At 39.1% G+C, this 14,555-nt stretch overlaps 1 protein-coding gene across 23 annotated transcripts in view; it reads left to right on the top strand.

Annotated features, from left to right (window-relative positions):
• LOC128508286 (neurexin-1a-like) overlaps positions 1-8,836 on the top strand; it is a 359,836-nt gene extending 351,000 nt beyond the window's left edge. For all 23 annotated transcript variants that reach the window (XM_053479541.1, XM_053479540.1, XM_053479548.1 and 20 more), the window contains one exon: positions 6,998-8,836. In XM_053479541.1, coding sequence (XP_053335516.1) covers positions 6,998-7,302 — 305 coding nt within the window. In that variant the 3' untranslated portion in view covers positions 7,303-8,836. The remainder of the gene's footprint in view (positions 1-6,997) is intronic.
• The last annotated feature ends 5,719 nt before the right edge of the window (positions 8,837-14,555 follow it).

Raw genomic sequence — 14,555 nt, 5'->3', positions numbered from 1 at the left:
TCAGAACGAGGTAACTTTGATCCAAGAAGCAGCAATGCTACGCAATAAACTGTAACATTATCACGCATTATAAAGGAATAACCTTTCTGTTTCTGTTATACACAATATTATAATTACCTGCACACTGATCATGGCTACACATTTTGCCAGATGTTTTCTTTAATAGTAACATTGCATATGATTTTTTTTTCAATAACATTTAGATAGAATTTAAAAAATGGAAATATGGAAAGAAGGAAATATGACTTTCAGCATAAAGACCTTAAAATGACACTGAAGAAAACATGAGGATCACTAGATTTGGGTTAGGAATTTCTAACACATTATTAACATCTGGAATGATATTGCTGAACTGTGAACTTTTTACATGAAATGTGATGAGGGGAAAAATATAATGAATGAGAATCATTTAAACACTTGAAGTTGCATCTTGAAAATGGCCAGTAGAAACCAGAACTATGTTTAATAGTGAAAATAAGAGCATTACCATTTACACACAATGAGACAAGAACTTACAGAATTGGGTATCGAAACAGCTGTGTGTCATGGGAAAACCATTTGTTAGTAAGACTCATAGGTCATGTGGACTGATGAGTCCAGACTGAGACTATTCCAGAGTGATGGGCGTGTCAGGGTAAGAAGGGAAGAGCATGAAGCGATGCTCCCATCATGCATAGTGTCCACTGTACAAGCCTCTGGAGACAGTGTTATGGGTTGCTTCAGTTGCTTAGGTCTAGGCTCAGTAACGTTATGTGACAATAAAATGAAGTCATCTGACGACCTTAAAGTTACAGAATGGCCTAGTTATTGTTTTCTTCCCTGATGGCACAGAACTCAAATTGTGAAAGAGTGGTTCTGGGAGCTTAAGGAATCATTTTCACAGATGAACTGGCCACCACATTGGACAACATAATTGAAGATAAAAGCTGTGGAATGAAATATTACAGTGTGAGAGACTCAGTGCATGCTGGCTGAAAGATGTATAGTGTAGAACAGTGCCTTGTATAGTGATGACCTTTCGTTTCAGCCCCATTATATCTTCACTTCTGATGGACGCCTGTCTATGGCATCCATATTCACTTATAGGAAACATATATATATGGAGACACACAATATGCCAGGTTTAACATCAATGTACCACTTTTCAAACATACAGACTTCACCTTGCAAACTTGCTGACCCTGTTGCTATCCTGTTGCACTCCCCTGCTGCGCTATCATGGTAAATGGCTGCATTCGGGGGATGTTCTATCTCTATCTAATTTTACCCTTGGGTGCACTCGAGTGGAATTTATGAGGCACCCCATTATTTTAAACACTTGTTTCAGGCACTATTTCTCCACAAGCGTCGTCATGTAGTCATGGAGAGCTAATGAAGAGCCGGGCGCATGTGGACGGTAAGGAAATAAGCGAGATCGACAGACACACGAATCAGAATCACCTGGTTAAGTGAACAAGGTTTAAACATATGTAATGGCACCACGATAACCTCAATGATTTAGTCAGTGACGATGACTGATACAGTATCATGATCATGGTGAGAAACCTATTTTTCAGGTCTGAGAATCAGGTCAGCTCAGCGCATTGACATTTTACGTGATAACATTTTGTCCTTAGATTTCACATAAGTATTTTATTAGAAGAAATAAACAGCTGGATGACTAAAATCAAAATGCGTTATGTAATATCCTGGGTGCTTTTGTGGAGTGATTGTGTTGTGGCAGAGGGTGTTGATTCATTTTTTTACTGCAATTTACTATGACAAAAGTGCAGCTGGAAATTACAGTTTTACTGTAGGTAAATGTAATCCTCCACCAATGTAAATAGGTGTTTCTATAGTAACAGCTTGTAAAATAAAACTGTTGTTGAGAAAATAAAACTATTTTTCTTTGCATTTTTTTATTTCTTTAGGGCAATAATATCAACAATCAAACTTTTGATTTGACCCCAGCAAAGAATTGTTCCAAATGGTTGAGATGTCACTTAATGGTAAAAGTATCCTTAATAATTAATATCATAATATACAGTGGTGCTACAACACAAATGTTTTGTCCATAATATCCATTTTGTCTAGTGACAAGCAACTTTTTTTTTTTATAGAATACCTCACCGAGTGGTAGAGATGGCTCAATCAGGTTAGAGTGAACAATTTTATATAATATAGAGCAGTTATTTAAAATGTGCTCTACCAAAACATCAATCAGAACATTGCTTACTTAATTAGTAGTTATTTAACCTGATTATGTTATAAAAGGCTCTCCTAAATATTGTATAATCATGGAACTTTTTTTTTTTTATTCAATCCTGGTTTGTGATTGTGTTTTTGCTAAAAATGCTATTTGATGATATTAATTATAAAGATGGTAAATTAGCATTATTTTGAAACAAAAGGGCAAAATCCTGTTTTCAGGTCAGAAAAATAGTAACTTGGCAAAAAAACAAAACAAAAAAAAACACTGGAAATTTAGCCCACAAGTTGTTCCTTCACCTCTAAATGGAAATGCCTGTGTTACTCATCACTCCTTTGGAATCTGTAATCATGCTACCATGTCCTACGTGAGATGTAGACAGGAACGGTGTGAATAAGTGCAGCTCTGGCACCAGTGTATCTGCATGCTGTCCCACTCTCAGGCCCTGTGTGATGCCAATCAACTGATCAGCACAAGCAGGGGGTGTGAAGTTTACCCTGGTCTCAGTCTCCCAGCCTACTGTCCCTGGGAAGAAGGGAAACACAGAAGGTATCACACTTCAGAATAACTAACACCTAAATGGTTCCTCAGAGCAGGACACTAAAAGCCAAAACACTTTTCTTTCATTCTTTAAGAATTCACTTAGTAGTTAGGCGTACAAGGTGGTTTAAAATTCTTCAGAATTCAGAATTCTTTAAAATCTTTATAGCTTGCATTCAATTATATAGTAATGTATTGTTATTAAGAGAAATGCATTCAAAAGATTTAATAAAAATAAAAAAACTCATGTATGTATAAAATCAGGGCATTGGTGGTTTAAATGGTTAAGGCTATAGGTTACTATGTTCCTGATTTGATTGGGTTCAAGCCCCAGCACTGCCAAGTTGCCACTCTAGGGCCCTTGATTCTGAAGAAACTGGGATATGCGAAGGATAAAGAATTTCTATGTGCAGTAATGTATGTGACAAATAAAGGCTTAAATAACTTAAATACATTTAACACTTCCAAATTAAATGTTAAGTTTAATGAGCATCCAAGGACGTTCACTATGGGCAGCGCACACATGTTAGCGCAGCAGGGCTGTGTTCAACAAAACGGTTGAACTGTCATATGTTTAGAATGCAGCCCTGCGGTAATATCACGCATGCTTATTTATTTAATCTATTCATTTCCCATGGGTGACGATCACTACTTGTGACTAGCGGCTACTTGTAAAAAAAATAAATAAATAAAAACATCTTGAGCCATGCATTTAATAAACCCTTCATGAGTTCTCAGTTGGTATAACCCATGCTGTGTCTGAAAAAGAAAGAAAGAAAGAAACAAATATAAGTTGATTAAAAAATGAAACACCTAAAGGTTTCCAATGTAGGGGAAAAGTCTCAAAATGGTTTAATTATAATGTTTCATATTCGGTAATAATTAAGCTGGCTAATAATCATGCAGTTTATTTCTAAAAGAAGTTTTATATTCTCATCCTATTTACTATCCTCATTAATTTTCCTCTAATAAACACAGCTAATAAAAGGGAACTGTAACTTGAAAATTGACCTGTCCGGACTCTCTGACCCTGAACAACAAATAACCTGTGCTATACGCCCTCCTCTTTATGCTACTGACATGAGGAGGTGATGGCCCACATGTTTTGGATTTTTTATTTTTTGTCTTTTGCCTTGAAGGAGTGAGTTAGCTTCACACCTGTCCAAAGGGATAATGCTGGCGGTGGCAGGAAGCGCTAATCTGTTTCAACGCTCAGTCACACTTCAGTCCTTGAGGGAGGTTCCTCTTGTCCTTGAGCGTCTGCTGGCTTCCCTGGACTTACGTCACACTATAATGTGCTTATATTAGTCACTGGAAATGTGTACAGCATTGGGATATCGAGTTTTGGCAAAGGAGAGAGCAAGAACGTGTTGATGGATGACTACAGACATCAAAAGTTGACAAAAATCTGATTTCATAATAAGGACAAAGCTTGAATTTCGTTTGATGTCATATAGACGAGGTAATACATGATAATAACCCTAACCTTACACTTTATGGGCCCTAGCTTAGTCTTCATTTGCTAGGCCATGTTTGTATACATGGCCTTGATTACTTATTGTGTGCGAGAGGTAAGCTTGTCCACAAATATGGAAAGTTACAATTTTGTTTTTGGTTGCTTAATTAAATAATAATTTAAGTCTAGTAAGGCTAGTAAGTCTAATACTACATTAATTGAACTGCTTTATGTTCTGCACAAGTTTTTGGTAGCACACATTTTGAGTGATTTCATTTTAAGTAAAATTAGAATAGCATTTAAGTGGTAAAGATGGCTTAAACAACACCTTTGTCTTGATGTATTTGCTTTATAGCATGCCATGAAAATAAAATGGCAAAACAATATCCATACCACCATTTTACACCATAATTTTACGTGACCTTTTCTGATTTATATGATTTTGGTTGGTTAATTTTTGTGCATTCATTCTTTTACCATGAAGCAACATCTCAACCGTTTGGAAGAGGTCTACACTGTAGACTGTTTAAAAAGAATAAACATTGTTTATGCCCTATAATGAAATTGAAAGAAAATAAAACTTTTTTTTTTATACGTATATAAGGATTAATGCGATATTTAACAAACTACACTACCACACAAAAGTTAAGGAGCAATAATCTCCTTTGAACAGTTGATTTTGAGATGTATCTGCTGCTTATGTTCTGTAAAGCTTCATAACGCCTCTAATATGGGGTGCTGTTTGTTATTTGGTGATTTCTAAGGCTGGTAACTCTAAATGAACTTCTCCTGCAGCAGAGGTTTCCTGGGAAGGTCTTCATTGAGAGACGGTTTCATCATGGTGCGTGATGGGTTTTGCAAAAGAACTTTTCCAGAACAGCTCAACTCAACCGACTGTTGTTGTTGTTACATAATTGTCCGATTCCATATGTGTTATTTTATAGTTTTGAAATCCCCAGGATTGTTGTAGAATGTAACAAAAAAAATCACTAAACAAAAAAACAAAAAAGTTGCATTTAATCCCAAACTTTTGGGCAGTAGTGTTTCATCATTGAGATTATCATTTTTCTACGGTGTTAATTTCAGGAAGCAGTCTCCAGTGCCAGTGCTTTATAAGAGTCAGAGAGCAACCTATAACTTTAAGCTACACTTTCAGGACAAGAATTTATGCTTAATAAGTTTTTTTTTTACTTATTACTTTTTAGAAGAAAAAAAATGAAGCTGGTAAAAAATGACAATTTATAGCTGCTATAACTTATAACTTGTTTGGTTGATGTTACACAGCGATAAATGTTATTAATAATTGATAAGTTGATGTAAGGACTTCTGTCTGATGATTTGTCCTGTTTCATTTTGTACAATCAGAAACCAAACCAAATAGTGCCAAAAAGTGACGCAAAAGTATACTTTTGGTTGTATTTCCCCTGAACACCCTTCGAAACAATCTAAGGCTGTACATGGTTAACCTGGTTTATACAAGGACTACTTGAAGGTCATGGTGCCTGAATAAAGCATAGGATGTGTCTATTTCTCCTATCTATCATGTTTTCCTAAATAATTGATGACCCTGATTTTGGGCGAAAAGGTAAACCTGAACAAGGGCTCAATAGTGTCTGTAGAGGAATGTATAAAAGTGAATGGAGGGCATAAAGCGAGCACGAGAGATGGTTTATCAGCTCAGAGCATTAGCAGAGAGAAAGAAAAACAGATAGAGAGCCTAATGAAGGGTTATGGTGCAGAGTGTTATCAGAGTTGATGGGAGTCAGATTATAATTTGGATAGCTCTCGTACATAATAGAGGCTTGCTGATATGTAATCAGCTTCCCATTCAGAGCTTCAAATGGCTCCCACAGCACTGGCTGCAATTCGTTAATCCCCCACTAACATGCGCGCACACACACACACACACACACACACACACACACACACACAATTGAGCATTTAGAGTTTGTTAAAGGGCGGTCACTGGTTTCATCTGTGTGCCGAGCTGCAGTCTTTGCGGTTTCTGTGTTTTTAATTTGCATCATAATCACATGTTTGTGCATGTTCACAGAATCGCTGGCACCCCTGAACACAGCTGCTCTCTTTGATAAGAGGTGTCCCCCCAAATAAAACCGTGCTCTTGCGCCACGGTCATTTCATTACCATGTGGGAAAACATTCTTGAACGTGCAGCCAGGATCAGTTACAGCATAGTTTCCAGAGGACACATTCGCGACGTGCCAAGTGACTCTGACTCAGGAGCGTCAGTTTGGGAAATCGCTGGCCATCTGTTCTTCCTGCGACATAATCCTGCCCTGCAATTAGCGATCCAGTGACAATTCTTTCATTTCTGTGGATTTTTTTATTATTATTATAATTTTTTTAGAGATGGGCACATTAAACAAAAGCAATTCAGTGAGCTCTGTGAAATATAGATCGGAAATGGAAACCTCAATTTGCGCCTGAGTTGTTGTATTGAAAACAATAAGGAAATGTAAAAGTAGGTGCGTTTTTTTGTTAAATAAGAGGTAAACTATCTTAATATCAGAATATATGGACAATTAATGCACTTGTTCTGTTACAGCTGTTAAAAAATGGTCTTAAATTCATTTATAGAGCATTTTTTTATAACTTTACAAAAATACAGACCTGTCACATGTCCTCTCCCATCCGTGGTTACAGAAAACTAATCAACACCTTTAGACCAATCACCATGGAGAATTCATGAAAACAGGAGTTATGCTGTTCGCTTTCCTAATCTGCACATAAGCAATTAAATTTTTTTCTGAATTGGTATCTAATCTTTGACTCTTTGTGTGCTTTTTTTCCTAGCGAGCCCAACAGGTCCAGGTCTGAAGGCATACCCCGACCCGGTGGAGGTGGTCCGGGAGTCCAGCAGCACCACAGGTATGGTGGTGGGTATCGTGGCGGCAGCCGCTTTGTGCATCCTCATCCTACTCTACGCCATGTACAAATACCGCAACCGGGACGAGGGCTCGTACCGCGTGGACGAGAGCCGCAACTACATCAGCAACTCTGCGCAGTCCAATGGCACCGTCCTAAAAGAGAAACCAGCCAACGTGGCCAAGAGCACCGCTAAGACCAAGAAAAACAAGGACAAGGAGTACTATGTTTGATCGCTCTTTCACTGGACATGCTCCAGGACCATTTTTTTGAGGACCTTACAAATAAAATACTGGATTTTTGTTTTGTTTTGCTTTGTTTTGTTTTTTCCCTCTCTCGATCTCTCTCTGAAAGAATACTACAAAACCATATCCTGTGTATAATAGCAAGAACTTGTGGGGGGGAGGGGGGGCGACTGAAAGGATAATTGCTTTGAAAAAAAATTTAGCCGGTTTATCTAAAATATTGCATTACAGTGCAGATTGAAGGTTTCTCTCATGTCCGGATGGCAGGGACAGGAGGTAAGCGGGAGGCAGGACGGTGCTGGCGTGGCTTCAGCTGGACAAGAGGACGTCTGAGGAAAACATAGCTGATTAAATACCTAATAATTAACTGCAAAGCAGATTATTAATATGAAACCCATCTGCACCTCAAGTGACCGGCCAACAAAACACCGCGCTTATGTGCAAGACAGACGGAACCATCCGCTTATGTGTCGATTATGAAAGGAACCTTTTTTTCCCACGATAAAAGCAGTCCAGTTATAAAAAGCTTGTAATCGCTCCTTGCACCGAAACGGACCAGTAAAGACGCTCATGAGCCTCCCGACATCTAACAAGGGTGCAAACTGCCGAAAGCCTGCCGGCGTGAGAAACCCAAAAGCAATCTCGAAGCAATCTCAACGCCTTATGTTCTCAGCTGGAGGAAAACTTAAGGCCATTTAACAGTGGAAACACACACAAAAAAAAAGCGACCGTTCGAGAAACTCTTGATGCACGTAACAGTATCTTATTACATATGTTTATACACCCACATCTAAGTGTGCTCTCTGGACTGTGACAGTGGTGTTTTATAGCCTGTTGTATAGACGCAAAATTATACCTGCTCCTCGATCATGTTTTATTTTTTTCAGTAATAAAATGTTTCAAAAAAAAAGAAAAAAAAGAAAAAGTAAGTGTTAGTAAATGTTGCTAGATATAGATTTTATCATGATGCAAGCGAAGGCTAATTTGAGTTGCTTTCATCAGTTTATCTTTAAGGCTTTACCCAGACTTCATGCTAAACGCTAAACCAATGTTACAGCCCTAAATTTTGTCTTGTTCATGAATGAGATGTGCAAAAGACTAAACAAGTCTCATAGTGATGAATGGTATCCCGTATTTCTGAAAAAAAAAGTTTAAAATCTGCACTCTATTAATAATCCATTCACCATTTGTGTGTGTGTGTGTGTGTGTGTGTGTGTGTGTGTGTGTGTGTGTGTGTGTGTGTGTGATTGAGTCCTGTCTTCCGGTCTTTATATCATCCATATCTGTTTCTACCCATGGGATGAGCAAATCAGAAGAAAAAGTCCAGACTATGAGCTAAACCTGCATTAAGTGCATCTACGTTTGGTTTATTTTCTAATTCTATCAGTGCTATTCTTTTTCTACAGTATTTTCTGTTCAAATTGTGGAGATTCTTTATTGACCTCAAAGTACACAATTTATTATAAAAAAAATAGTTTTGGAAAATTAAATGAGCAAATAAAATATTACCTAAGTGAACAAATGGTTTGTTCTGGAATCATTTTAATATCTGTAAGATATATATATATATCAGAAAAAAACACATCAGAAACACCTGGGGGAAAGTAAGTCTTTTCAACTGTTGCGCTCATTACAGAAGATTCCATCATAACACTAATTATACTGCTACTTGGTAATGGGTGGATGGGTTTGTATTAGGCAGCAAGTGAACAGTCAGTTCTCGAAGTTGATATGCTAAAAGCAGGAAAAATGGGCAAGTATAAGAATCTGAGGGATGTTAACTAGAGCCACATTGTGATGGCTAAAAACCTGGATTAATGCATCTCTAAAACAGCAGGTCTTCTGATTGGACGACAATTTTATAAAAAAATATATATATATTTCTAAAACTCACAGTGCATCGGCTTGTTGTGTAAAAGGCTGCGTAACCACACACCAGTCAGGGAGCCCATGCTGACCCATGTCCACTGCTGAAATCTCCTACAATCGGCGTTTGAGCATTACAACTAGACAATGGAGCAATGGAAAAAAGCCTCCTGGTCCGATGGATTACAATTTCTTTGTCATCATGTGCATGGCGGGGTGTGTGCCGCACATAACTGGTGAAGAAATGACACTCTGGGAAAAAGATGAGCCAATATGGATGAGCCTGACAGTATGATGCTCTGGGCGATGTTCTGCTGAAGAAACCCTAGGATCTGGCATTCATGTGGATGTTAATTGAATAAGGAACATCTTCCAGAAATTGCGCCTAAGAAGGTAGTCCTTTATGGTAATGGCCTGAGGAATGGTTTGAGGAACAGGACAAATAGCTTCAAATTCCAAGCTTCAAATTCCAGAGATTTCACAGATCTGATTGAGCATCTCAAGGGCGGTGGTGACAAATTATGTAAAGGCTCTGATTTACTGATCAAACAGTCAAGGGTTGAACCCCAGCTCCACCAGGTTGTCGCTGTCGCAAGGCTCTTACCCCTCTCTGCTCTTACCTGCCCTGTGCATTGATGTACAGTTTATGTGACAAACTTAGCTTAAGTTAATCTGTGGTACCAATTGGACTAACAAGTCTGATCCATAAATGTCCCAACTCACAATTTAAAGGACTTAAAGGATGTGCTGCTAACACTTTGATGCTAGATACCAGAGCACACCTCCAGAGGTCTTGTGGAGTTCAGGATTTGATGGGTGAAGGTTGTTTTGGTGACAAAAGTGGAACATGCACAGTATTGGGCAGGTGATTTTATTCATATGGCTGATCGGTGCATGGGTTTACACGTATATCAAATTCGGCAAGATGGGTGACACTGATATGTAACAATGCTTTGTTTTATAAAATCTTTGGGGTTGTGCTGTAGTACAAACATACTGTAAAGAACGACATAAAGTAGAGGTATGACCATGTGGAACTATTTATATTGTCACACATTTGATAATTTATTTATAACAGCATGTCCTGAAGTGTTTTATTCCTCTTATACCACAGCGATTGTCATATTTTCTATTAAAAAGGCACAACATACTATTTTTATTATTGTATTTACACTATTGTTACACAAATACATGAATAGCTTGTCATTTTATTGATAAGCCACAAAACATTACATTTTTTATCCTAAATAAGTCCAAAACAAATTGCACTGACACTGGAGACTCCTTCCATGAATGTTTATATGATGAGGTTTTCTTTACCAAAAACCTTAACAATTACACTAATTTTTTATTTCTTTATGCAGAGCAATCATGTGTAAATGACTGGTTGCTACATTATATACTATATAGGACACGAAAATGAATCGTCAACTTCTGACCAATCGGATTTCAGATCGGTTTCCGACTTTACATCACAGCATCTGTCACAGTTGCCCTGAGACATCCTCTGCTTTTACTTCTACCTCCAGTTGTTTAATATATTGAAAGCTGGATGTAATATATCCGTCCAAGAGAGCACAAAGAGAATATGGTATGAAAAGAAAAAATGATGTAGGAGACGGAAAGCAGAGACGCTCAGAAAATGGAGCTGGAGCAGCGGGAAGAGGCGATCTACAGATCTACACCACTCAGGAGCGTTAACGCTACATCGGGCTTTCTGCAGTAAACAGACACAACAAGCAAGAACTGTTCAAGCATCGAGCACGACAATCTGCACAGCAGCAGGATGGTGGTAACGGGGTATGAAGGAAACAGGAGGAGGCTGTGGGATTGTTTTACGTTTATGCATGAAATGTGATATTTTTTGTTCTCAATGCAGAGCAGCTGACGCAAAGCAAAATTAAAATTTAAATGCAGGAAAAATATAGGCTTTATTTTTTTTTAAGTTTGTTTTGATTAAATATGCAATAATTTACATTGTGGGGGAGGGGGAAGAAAATTGTTACATAATTTCAATAAATATTATTTATGTTTTTTAAAGAAATATATAGTATTTTAATTCATACATTTTTAATAAAATATTTTTTAAATAAAATATCCAGAAATAATAGCACCTTCCATGCAACTTAAACTATAAAATAATAAAACTTCCTAGAGTTTCTGAAGACCATCTTTTTTTATATTATTTTTATTTATTTTTAATATTATCATTGTATATAATAAAATGGTAACATTTTTACAGTTATATTTTATGATCATTAGTTTGAATTATTTTTAAATGTTTTCCAGGTTTTAAATAGTTTTCGCCCAAGTTTAAAAAAAAAAAAAAATTCATATTCCACAATGTTAGAAGTTCAAATAAGAATGGTTTAGGTGAAAATTGTGTGAACGAGGTCAAAGAGGATTTTATTTCTGCTCTGAATGAAATTTGATCATTTCTTCATCCAGCTGTAGCTCAAGTTTCTAAAAAGAGCAGAAAGAAGATCAGGCAAACCCGCAGACATCTATGGGTTTAAAAATTCAAAAGAAAAAAGTGTGTGTCAGTATCCCCACACATCCCTTTTCTCATTTCCCTCACTGTTCTCATGTGGATGCGCTAAAGAGAGAGACTGAAAAAGAGGATTTAGTGCAAATGCTCCCATTATTAATTTGGGATTAGTCTTCTGAAACGTAACCACGGAGCTACTGTTCATCCTGGTTTAATCATGGTTAAAGGGGGACAAAAACATGATGCAGGAATTTTGTGAGAAAAATGCTCTGTCTTATAGACACCTAGTGTTCGTACAGTATTGAGTGTGAGGGGGGAAAACGAACAAATGCACAAAACAAAAAAATGGTTTTTGATGTTACAAAGTACTTTTTTTTAATGTAGTTAAACTGTTTCCAAATGTTATTTTTGCAAGTCAATCACTGTTGATTTTTGTCTTTTTAAGTTTTTAGAGCATTCATTTTTTTGCTAAATTTTTAATTATACTATATATATATATATTGAAGCGTTTTTACGCCGGAAAGAATGCTGGAGAGACGAGTGAGCTTATTTGCTGCCCAATGCAATGGCTGGGAGTACTTTATTAGGCACACAGCAGGTATGGCATGAGGAGCACCTTCACAAAACACCTTTCCCCATCATGGTGAACACACCGACATCCCCGCAAGGCATGCTGGTCGTTAGCCGCCGCCCCGCCCACGCCACACTGCCCCCACCCGAGCTGTGACCGTCCCTGGTCACCATGACGAACTTTGTTTTGGAGGCGTGGAGGCGGTCGGCGCTGGCGGTGGGAACGCCGGCGTCCTTTGGCAGGTGAGGGATGAACGCGAATATTGTCCTGAGGCGGTCCGGCCTCCACAGAGTTCGATGTTTCCTCGGCGTGCGGCTGGTAAGGCGCAAGACGGTCCCGGTGAAGCACACTCGTGCCCGCCCCGCCAACCGCACCCGGTAGAAAACATCGGAGAGCCGAGCAATTACCGTGCCGGGGCCCACCCAGTGAGACACACGCCCGGCCGAGTGCCGGGTGCCCCCACCCGAAAGTCTTGCAGCGGTGCCCGCGAGCGCTGGGTGGGGCCCTTCTGCCTGGCGATGAGCGGTTCACAGTTCAGCTGTGACACCGGCGGAGCGACTGCGGGTGACGCAGTAACACGGCTGCATGCTGGCCCGGACGGCTTATCACCACCGGAGGGCCTGGAGGACTGCACGGGGGGAACGTTCTGCGTCGACGGTTCCACTTCGCGACGGCGATCCACGAGCGCCCACAGTAAGACGCCATGCAGCACACAGTCGGCGTAAAGCCCAGCGCGGCTTCCCAAGCGTCCTCCCGGCGCTAGTTTAGCGGCTGCTGGTGTACGCTGTCCCGTGCCTCGGCCTCGCCGCGTAACGTCAACCTGAACTGGAGCACATTTCACACGTCACACCCCCACACACACAAACAGGGCCGAAGCCACTAACCAAAACACCTTTCCCCAACATGGTGAACACACCGACATCCCCGCAAGGCATGCTGGTCGTCAGCCACCGCCCCGCCCACGCCACAATATATAAATATACTGAAATATTTAATATATGCATTAAATACTAATTTAATGTATATATGTGTGTACTAAAATATTCTATTATATAATGTTTATAAAATATATATAAATATTGCTGTTGTTATATAAATATTCTCTATGATGTCAAACAGGGACTTTTGATTGTGCAGAATAAATGAACACAGTTCTATTCACAGCACAACAAAGCCATGATCTGACTGTCTGACTGATAACCATCTGAGACGCTGGCCTCCCAGGAATTCCTTTACATGTGGAAATTGTTTGGAGCATGGTCAAGAATACATGACATGGACATACGGCATTCTCTAAAAACGTTTTCCTTGCACCATTTAAAATTCCAAAAACCATCATTCTTACTGCAGCTAAGAGTCTCATCACCGTAAGTGTGATGTCTAGACGAGCAGGTCTTGTGGGTGTTCCCAGGATGCAGGTGTACCTATCTAGAGTACCAAATGTGGTCTAAAGAAGGACAACTGATGAATGAACAGTTATTAATGCACATTGGGAGAGAAGGCTAGCATTGCCTGGTTAAATTACATAACTGTATATTTATTGGTTATTTGTTTGTAAATTGCCTCTGGTGTTACACGAGAAATAAGCCCTTCTCCTAATAAGGTGATAACAGTAAGTATGTTAATTATTTTCCTATACCATGATGACACCAAGTGATTAATTCCTTACACGCCCTCTTATTTGTTAGCGGAGTGACTGTACGTTATATTTATGATGAGTATGTTGTACAGTACTGTATATAGACATGATTACAGTGATACTCAGCCCCACTATAATGAAGGACAGATATCGCACAGCCACCTGGACGTCTATATTTCTGTCATGAAGGAGAAATAAAAGGCCGAGGTGTTCTCTATAAAGAAATCCCAGTTTAATTATATGGACAGTTCCTCAGCCTGTTATCCACATGTCCAGATGCCTGCGGATCATAAATCAATAGGGGGTCCATTTAGAGGGGCAATAAATGGAGCCGGACTATCACCATCGATGCGTCCGCGCGGCTCTGGGAAGGCGGTAATAGACATCCTGCTCCCGTTGTATAGATTTAGAATAAAACAAACCTCACGCGTTGTATGATACATCAATAAGTTCAGGCTTGTTATGGAGATCATTAGAGTCCAAAGCCTTTGACTAATCTGTTAAAATACCAGCGATGTGTTGATTTTCACGCCAACAGCAGCTTTTATAATCGCATCATCAATACCGTGTGTAAACACGTCATCAATACGAGTCTTAACCTACTGGATCCCTGACACAGACCGAGACTGAGCCTCGTCCCACACCAGTCCTGAATCCCAGTCTGGGATATTAATCAT

This window comes from Clarias gariepinus, chromosome 20 (assembly GCF_024256425.1).
Source record: "Clarias gariepinus isolate MV-2021 ecotype Netherlands chromosome 20, CGAR_prim_01v2, whole genome shotgun sequence".
In the NCBI taxonomy this organism is placed as follows: Eukaryota; Metazoa; Chordata; class Actinopteri; order Siluriformes; family Clariidae; genus Clarias; species Clarias gariepinus.
This window is presented reverse-complemented; position numbering and strand designations above follow the sequence as displayed.